Raw genomic sequence first — 9,853 nt, 5'->3', positions numbered from 1 at the left:
CCCCAATTCCCTAATCGCTTAATTATTTAACTACTTCTTAAGTAGAAATAAGTCGAAACCGGTTACTTTGTACTCGAATATTTGTAGTCTCGGGAAAAAAGTTGAAAGACAAATTTTTATGACAAACGGATACATAAATCGTAAATTTAAGGAAAATAAATTCCAGAGCTTTTTCTGTACCTGGTGCATCTCTCTCATTCATTAAATTTAGTTGTAAATGACGCTGTCGAAGTAACGGTTAATTTTTTAACATTATACAAGAATTGTACACGTTTTTTCTACATCCCCTTAAAGATGGGACATACGAAATCGTAATATCACTGGTTTAACATTGAAAACCGTGAGTAATATAAAATCGGAGAGCGGAATAAATATATCAAATATTTTAATGGATTTTTTAAACTTCTATCAACTATACAGAACTATCGTTAAAACATACCAGTAAATTCTTATCGGTTGGGTTAAGTTATAAGTCTACTCGTGATTCACGTAATCGGCCCGGATAGAATTGGAAGCATTATATGTGTAGCATCAACCCAAGGTCGTAGGCTTCCACCGGCTAAACCGGGTGAGGTTGGTGCTCAGTAAAGCTCGTGAGCAAATCTGGCTTTTTGGAATCTGACAATACAGAAATTCCACTCCGCCACTAATATTCGAATATACAAAAGCAATTTTTTTTCACGTGTAGTATAGAAATTTGTAATAAGATACATATTGAGGTTATAATAAAATATTGTGCGATTATTTTCATATAATTAAAACTAATATGTATTTATTTTTTATAAAATACAAGGGAAGCGGCGCTTCCACCGCTTCTAATGACGGCACGCCACTGCTGTCACGAACCCTTCATGACGTAATTCGAAAGATCGTTCAGGTGCTGAAGGAATTATTGATAGATTCATCAGTAAAGAAGTGTAATTTAAACATCTTTACATCTTAATAACTCGAGTCTAAAGTGTAAAAAATACACATAATTATAACATGGAATGTAAGGACAACGAAAGAGTGAGAGCATGACGATGTAAAGTTATATATGATGCGAATGAAATCTTCATAATATGCGAACTAGATGATCTGAAATTTATTTTTGCTTAAAACAGAAGTTTTTATTTTGGATCTGTGTTTCCAACCTTTCTCTAACAGTGGCACCAGAACTTGGTAATTTTTTCTTGTGGCATTTCTATCTCCTGATCTACGAGACCATTTCCTGATCTACGAGACCATTTCCTGATCTACGAGACCATTTCCTGATCTACGAGACCATTCTTGGCCATTTCTATCTCCTGATCTCCTGATCTCGTATATTTCTCTAATCCTAAAACTTTAAGAGCGCCTTTGCTCCTGTTTTGGGTCTCTATCCTAAAGGCTGACTAAAGAACTATTATGACGTGAACAAACAAAAGATTCAAAGATCTATCTTCCAAAATGTCGCTATTAATAAATTCTATCAAGCCTCAGAGAGTCCTCTACTGAGATTCGGGCATTATAATCCCTGATAAATTCTGAAATTTTACTAATTACAGGAGCATTTTTAGACATATGTAATGAGTGTTAGATCATATTCTACGATTAGTATAGTGATTCTAAAGTTTAAGCTTCATTAGTTTAATAGTAGGTCTGAAGCTCCTTTCAGTACTTTTAGTACTACAAGTAAAATGAGTTATAAAACTACTCTGCACTCAGTATATTTCGCGAAACCTGAACTCACAATATGCCTAGTGCATAAACTTGTAGTTGGTTGTGGTTGGCGCCTTAGAAATGGACTGGCCACGTGGAGTTTAACGGATTCTCTTTTGTATAACAGCTAAGTAGGGGACACACACACGTGTGAAAGAAAAAAGGCTGTACTCAAAGGTGTAGCCTTAAAAGATAAGAAAGATGGGTGAAGGAAAGAAGGGAAAGTGATTTGAGGAAAAGTTGGAAAGGTGGGATAGTTGGAGGTTTGAAAGTGGAAGGGTAAGAATATGAGCCGTAAGAGGAACTGTTGGATAAGACAAGAATAAACAATAGTTTAAGCGTGCAGAACAATTTGAATTTACAGCGAAGAAGTAGGCCTGTGAGATCAGCCGGGGATATAGAATATCGTTATGATTCGATACCACCAGAGGCGGCCTTAGGGGGTGGCGAGCAGGGCAATCTCCCGGAGTCTCGCCCTTGCAGGGGCCTCGCGCAACAACCCGAGTAGAAAAAAGTTGATATTTAAAACTTTTTATTTTATCCTTAGCTATTAGTTATAACAATAAAATAAATTAGCTATTAGTTATAACAATAAAATAAATTTGATTAATTCATAGTACAGTATATATTATTATTAATAAGTGCCTAAATAAAATTTCTCATTTAGATTTCTTCAATCTCACATTCGTATAAAAAGTACGATTAACGATATCAAAATTAATTAATTAATTTATCAGTGAATAATAATATTTTTTGTAATTTGACTGTAAAGCATATTTGAAAAATTTATTACTATTTGAATCCTGCGCCTCGCGCTTAGAAAACTCATTTGAACGCGCGGTTTTGTTACTTTCGTGATTCATGGTGTTTACGATTTATGCTCGGAGTATCCCCGTGTTTCAATTCGTTTGTCAATTCTTGTCACCTGACGCTTATTTTGCTAGCAGCTGTATGCGTTACATAATCGTTTGTATGGCACATATCTTTCAGTAAGTAAATAAACATTAAATGATATGAAGTTTTAGTGAATCTTACATTATTAACAATACTTATGGTAAAGAGTGAATTGTTAAAAAAAAAACTGTGTAAAACTGCTTGTAAATTATTTCTGAATTAGTTTTATGTGAGAAACAAGATTTATGAAATGAGTTCGCTTGATCGTGATGCCGGTAGAAAATTTGAGTCGAGTAGTTCAAAAAGGAAACAAGCTATCAAAAAAAAGCAGGTAGAAGAAAATCTACGTGGGTCTTTATATAAATATATAAAAAGTGGTGGTCAAGAAACCTCTAGAAACCCTCCATTGACTGAAAGTGACACATTACTGCACTGTAACCCTAACCCAGCTGAAATTATTCTTTCAACATCGTCATGGGTGCTGCTGCCACCTAGTAATAATAGCGAGGATAATGAGTCAACATCATCATTGTCTCTTACACCACCGCCACCGCCGCTGTCAACCCTATCCAGCCAAGAATACGTATCTGAGTCTATGTAGTGTATGTCTACATTCATGACTGGCAGAATTGAAAATCTGAATCCTCAAAATGACCCAGGTTTGTGGCCATTAGCAATTACTGAGGTAGACCAAACTGAGATTGTATTAAAAGGTCCAATTCGGGTTAAAGTTGATTTTTTCCCTGTAAATGATAATTGACGGCGATTCAGCGAATATCATTATAGTAAAATATTAGCTAATGGTGAAAAACTTGACAAGTGCTGGATGATTTATTCACAAACAAAGAATGCCGTTTACTGCTTTCCGTGTGTATTTTCTAGTCCGAACTAGTACTGTATTTTCTAGTCCGAACGTTCGGACTAGAAAATACAAGAATTGGATCCAATGAAGGAGTGTGTGATTGGAAACACTTGCGTGATTACCTAAAGTCTTATGAATTTAGCTGACTGCACAAAGATTGTATGTTGAAATGGTTCATTTTTAAATCCCGTGTATATCTTTTAAGGCATTTATGTATTGTACCTTAGTTTATCATCATTAATAATTTGTCGTCGTAGACCGGATGGCCGAGCGGTCAAGATGGCAGCCTACCGGAGGACCCAGGATCGAATCCGGATGGGTCAAGGAATCCTTAGGAAATTTTCGGGGGGTGGTCCGTTCGGATATGTCGGGTCCAGTCCCTCACCACCCTGTCTCCCGATTGTGTGCCTGGCCGAACTCTAATGGGCCTGCTATACTCTTATAGCAGAACCATTAGGGTTTGCCCTGTTAGTGCTCACAAAGTGGAAAGAGTAAAAAAATAATAATAATTTGTCGTCCTTATGTTTGTTAACTTTTATAAATATAATATTTTAAAACTCTAAAATTATTCATTTATAATTTTTGCATTTCTTGTCAATCATCAGAAATACCACTTTCAATTCACATACTTTGACAAAGGAGAAGGGCCTCGCAAAGATCTGCCGCCCGGGGCCTCGTAATGGTTAATTTAATAACATAACGAAAATATTTAATTGAATCAACAAAATAATAATACAATTAATGGGATTACAAATAATATATTCTGAACTTATCTCGCAGTGAGAAAATTCCACTATCTAACTTAAATCTATATGCGTGAGAGAGAGAGTTTACATCGATCTAAACAAATTATACTACCTTCACAGTTCCGTAAGTATTTTGTAGTTGAACGCTGTCTTCTCGTTCAGGATCAGGGAGACGTTTATTAATCGTAACTTCTATGGATGCGCTATTACAATATGGTCGATATCTATGTGGCGGTTTTCTTAACTTGGAACAGCCTTTATCGTATTTTGTGTGGCAAGTACTTCTTCCGACGAACTGCGTTGTATCGTATGGCTAATTCTGTCCTCTAAGATCTGGACTTCGTAGAACTGCCCGGAATGGCTGAAAAATATCCGTTTTTATATCGGCCTCCTCAGACGGCCAAGTACCGGACGCTCGAGAATCGAATGTGGAAGGATGTTGCAATTCGAGCTCCTAAGATTTTTGTGTCCTTTTGTGGATATCTATTGTAAATAGTGATATTTTGTGTGTCATTAGTTATTGGAAGACTATAGGATAAGAAAGCAATCAAGTAGGCCTAATATTTTTTTTTGAAAACTTTAAATAATAGAGTAAGAATGGCCCTGACCGATCCACCAAACGAAAGTGAACGATAAATCGGACTTCATTACGGTGATATATCTGCCGGTATATCGAAAGGAAAATTGAAAAACTTTTGAGGTTTTGGGGTCATTTTCTGGCCTTAAAACTGTAATTTTCGATAAACTTCCGGTCGGAAATCGAATTTGAATTACGAGCTTCCGGCTGAACTTTAGAATTAGATATTTCACCCCCACTGAGAAGACACTTTCAGTAAACTGTGGTAAAAACTTTATTAAAATTCGTTTGACAGAATTTAAATTATAGTGATTCTACCAATGCATTCCATTTTGAAATTATTGTCTTTCAAGGTTGCCATGACTACGGCCNTATATATTATATTATATATATATGTATTTATAATAAATAATGTATATATTAATATAATATATTAATCTATAATGCATCTATAAGTAACAGTAAATTGATGTAACATAATGTCAAACACAGGAACTTTTTATCTACTAATTAATTGCTAAATGTGCCTGAAAAAGATGCCAAATTAATGCTATTTGTTACCCACTTTTTACATCTCAAGATTATTGACACTTCACAATGTTAAGGTTTGTGTAGTTTGATCATTTTGACTCTACAGTACACTTTGTAGAAAGTTTTGTGTAACAGATCACTGCAGCACAACAGCATTTTTATGTAATATTAATAAACTGTAAACATTACATTATTATTTAATACAGTAATACAACAAAATAAATATGGTACACGATTCTCGTTTGTTCAGGTATGTAAACCGTTTCTGGCCTTTTTGTTTTGTTTCCATGGAACTTTCGTAAGAGTTCATTTGCAGTTTTTATCTTGCCATTAATAAGTGAACGCCATTACACATTAGTCGCAAACTTCTACATGATTCGGAAGACATTAATATTGTAATCTACTAGCTGTGCCTTTACATTTTGTTTATCCTGTATAATGATATCATTAAATTTTTATGTGAAAACATCACACAGGTGATACATAAAATTTCCTGCTAGTTCATAAGGGCCTAAGATTGTAGCATTTTCACAGTGCTTCATTTTCAGGAGAATATCTCCAGGATCATTCAAAGGTTTTTGGGTGGCAATGTTCTCTGATTGTGCACGAGGTACTCTGCTAACAGTTCAAATCAACACAGCATCTTGTATTTTGATAATTTAAGGATAAATCCTGAAAAATTTCCATGGATTCTTTATTGCTCGTGGTGAGTTCACTATCAAACACGACTTTATTCGCTCCACCCGATGTTTGCATTCCATGAAGTTATCGAGATCTATCTCACATCTGCCTACATGCGATGGCTGTAGTTCATCATAATGGTTTTCATGACCGTCCGAAATTCACTTGCATCACGATTGTAATTGTTACCATCTCTAAAGCGAACAACAGAGAACAAGTTATCTATGCAGTTCTGAGTAAGTTGTCTCTTGAGAGAAATTTAAAAAAATATTTTTTCCTCTAATTCTCGCCACAATAAATGCATGGCACTTATTTAGTGCACTTATGTTTTCCAACTTATGTTATGCAACTTATGTTTTCCAGCCATCAAATACAGGCATGCTTAGTGTTCTCTGCTACTTGTTCAAAACCTCACGTATCTAAAAAAATGATGCTATTTCATTCACAGTTTGCAGAGTGGTAAATCCTCTCTGAATTCCAAGTAGAAAAGAAGCACACAAGATATCATATTCCTCGTAAACCACAAAAAGAAAAGCACATGTCTCAGAGATTGCACTAAACCAGACTGGGAGATGACACAGTGATGTCGCTTTTAAGCGACCAATGGAAGAGTTTCGTGTATTGGTTTGTACAGTATTTGATTAAACCACGACTAAATTTCATCCAATTACCATATTTTTGCAATTCTACGAGTTGTTATGCTAGTAATGCATTCTAATTGTTCAGAATTTTATTGGTTACAATAAGACCATGATAACAATTATTATAGCAATATAAAATTATTTATTACCTGAAAAATAAAGAGGCAATTTGAATGATTTCAAACTGTAAAACGACAATAATAATAATGAAACGACTAGCAGGCAGATGATTGTAAGTATTAACTTCCTTATATTCTAAAAGGAAAAATAAAAATGTCATTATATACATTACACAGTTTAAAGGTAATGCTATAACGAAACGTAAAAGTTTGCAATCGATATATAGGTTTGGTTTAATTTGATCTGCCGCGGGGAGATGACTCCAGAGAGCAATTTCTATGGAAAAACTGGTCCCGATTTAATTGTTAACAAATGAGGAAGAAATCGGAAGTAACTTGCCATAACTTATCGATCAATGGCTGATGCTCATTGGTTAATATTCAAGTTGATTATTACCATAAACAGACTATAGAAACTTTCGTTTCCATGAAAAATTTTCATTCTCATTTAATTGTGTAAATAGTCAATGTATTTCTCTTAAATTTACAATTCCTCCAAAATTTTTTCGCTATTAATTTCGTGAATTTCACAAATAAATATATATAATTCAGTGTTACCACCCGTCCGGTTTTAACCCGGACAGTCCAGGAATTGACTCACTGTCCGGGTAAACTATTAATTTTGTCTGGGAGTTTCGTGAGCAACCTGCCAATTTTTTTTTTTCATTTAGGTTTTAATTGTACGAATCGTATACATCTCCAATATCGAATATACCCAAGTCATCTTCTGTACTCCTTCTTTCTTAATTTAGGTTACTTACGTTACTCCTACCCAAGTCTCCCTAGTCCCTAACTATAAGTGATTTAGAACCGACATGCACGTTATTCTTCGGATAGCAAAATGACATTACGCATGCGTCAGGAACTTCTGTTCGTACAAACCTGACCTGCCGTCCAGGTCAGCGATTTTGAAAAGGTGGCAACACTAATACAATTACGTAATAATACAAAATTTTAATACCAAGATGTCATATTGTCAGTAATTCTCACAAATGTGACTTTCAACAGTAGCGGTTAAAATAAATCATTTATTATTATTTTTAATAACAGTAACGAAATAAAATAACAACGTCAAATATAAGAATATTTTTAAGAATAGCTACCCAATAAAATAAAAAATCGAAAATATAAAACAGCAATGTTTATTTATTTTTAATTAAAATATACTGTACGTTACTTAATGTAATCATGGTAAATTATTCCCCCAAAACATTTAAACAATTTAAAAAAATACAGAAAACAATTTAAAAAAACTTTTATTATTAATGTACAGGCTATTTCTCTCAAACATTCCTAGTTCTGTAGATTAATTTTGAAAAAATACATGATTACAATACTGCAGAAAATGGTAACTTGCATTAAATGAGCACATTTCCACACGTGGCACGTACTCTGCACTTGATTTAGGTCCATATCCAAGCCAACAAGTTAGTATTCAAACATGCTAGTGGCATTCTCGATTTTTGTTGGCCGATACTTTTGTAGCATACCCGCGATTCTTCACATATCTCAAAACGTACAAAGAGGGTAATGTCGGTTAATGGAAAAGCCAAAGAATGTAGTTATCTCGACCTATATAGATATATACATCAGCAGTTTCCAATGTACGTATTAATATATGAAATTTGCCAGCATTTTTGACGTATATCAGTTATCTGCACACATGGAGTATACAGAGCAAGTTAAAACTACGGAGGTTTGAGAGAACACCCTGTTGTTTAGAATTAGAATTTTAACCAGAGTTAATAAAACCAGAATTTCTACTAATTGCAATCTTATTTACTGTACACAATGTTAATAGTCGGTTTTTATCAGTATAAGAAGCCTATTATTAGAATCAGCGTAAGCAATTCCGAAAGTGATTACAATAAGCGAATTCTGTTGCATGTACACGTAATTTATCCAGTAAAATAATTATTATCTCTAGTCTAACAACAAATTATTTTTTATTAATTATTAATAGTATCCACTAATGTGTAATTTAAAATATATAATCCACTAACTCCAACAGTTTCTATTAAATCATTATAAATATACTTATTAAAATATGCGTTATGGAATTTAATTGAAAATTAAACTTACTTTATATGAGCAACTTGAGGACATAAAATGACCTTTGGACAGTATTTTGTTCATTTCTGATATAAGATTAAAAAAATTATGAGAGTTTGGGACAATAACAATTTCAATGAAATTACATTTTAAAATATCTAAGATATGATATTTTAAACAGATAACAATTCAAATTCGGCTTTAAATATATATTTATCTACAAAACATGCAAATATGAAAATGTTTTAATTAGTACTAACTTATGACCAGGGGCGTGCCGTGACATTTGATGATAGGGAAGCTGTGTTTCTGTAAGAAGCCGACATCGAGGGGCAATCAGTCAATTGCGCGTCAGTGATGGTCTAGGGCCCATTGGTATCGTTTATTCGATAAGCCAGTAAAAACCGTGACTTCTCTAAATGCATTTTTAATATCACAATTACATTCCGAATCGCTAGCCACGATATAAGGGCTACAATTAAAAATAAAATAATAAAAACTTACTTGATGAAATGAAATATGTGGTGGATGTACCGGTACATACAAAATATTCTTCAGTTATATGAATATACTTTTAAAGAAAATTATAATTAAATATAGCTTTGCAAAGAAACGTACATAAAAATATAAAATATTCTTTACTTTTTAAATCTTAAAACAATGCATAGTCAAATAGCTCCCTACGAGTGACTAATGGATGGAATCGAAGACGGTTGCAGAGAGTGCATACAGGCGGACTGCCAAATCCCCAGGGTGCCGATACCTGTCAATTTCAAATACAGTGGAACCTCGGTATACGACCTTAATCCGTTCCTGGTGTTTGGACTTATACCGAATAGGACGTATACCAAACCAACCTTTTCCATAAGAAGTAATGTAAAAATGGTTATGTAATGTAATGTAAAAAAAAATGCCTGGCTTTAAACACCTGGCTTTCCTCGCTAGTTTCTGCTTGATTTTTCATGAGATCAGCATGTATCCTTTTAACTTTCTCGCAAATAATTTCTTCCGATACGCTGTCGCCGACACACTGTTTTTCAGTTATCCAAAGCAAAAGCAATTTCTCGACA

General features: G+C 34.0%; 1 protein-coding gene across 2 annotated transcripts in view; it reads right to left on the bottom strand.

Annotated features, from left to right (window-relative positions):
• Window positions 1-9,853, bottom strand: part of LOC111637802 (lactosylceramide 4-alpha-galactosyltransferase-like) — a 35,402-nt gene that overhangs the window by 13,423 nt on the left and 12,126 nt on the right. Inside the window, exons 1-3 of one of the 2 annotated variants that reach the window (XM_023383364.1) lie at window positions 9,044-9,051; window positions 8,814-8,869; window positions 6,762-6,867 (exon numbers count right to left, since the gene is read on the bottom strand). In XM_023383364.1, coding sequence (XP_023239132.1) covers window positions 6,762-6,867; window positions 8,814-8,867 — 160 coding nt within the window. In that variant the 5' untranslated portion in view covers window positions 8,868-8,869; window positions 9,044-9,051. Of the gene's footprint in view, window positions 1-6,761; window positions 6,868-8,813; window positions 8,870-9,043; window positions 9,052-9,853 lie in introns of those variants that run through there. The other variant, XM_023383363.1, reaches the window with a different exon arrangement.

The sequence above is a fragment of the Centruroides sculpturatus genome, unplaced genomic scaffold (genome assembly GCF_000671375.1).
Source record: "Centruroides sculpturatus isolate CEXI.00-Female unplaced genomic scaffold, Cexi_2.0 scaffold1001, whole genome shotgun sequence".
NCBI classification, from domain to species: Eukaryota; Metazoa; Arthropoda; class Arachnida; order Scorpiones; family Buthidae; genus Centruroides; species Centruroides sculpturatus.
The sequence above is the reverse complement of the archived record's forward strand: the minus strand, read 5'-3'. Positions and strand labels throughout refer to the sequence as shown.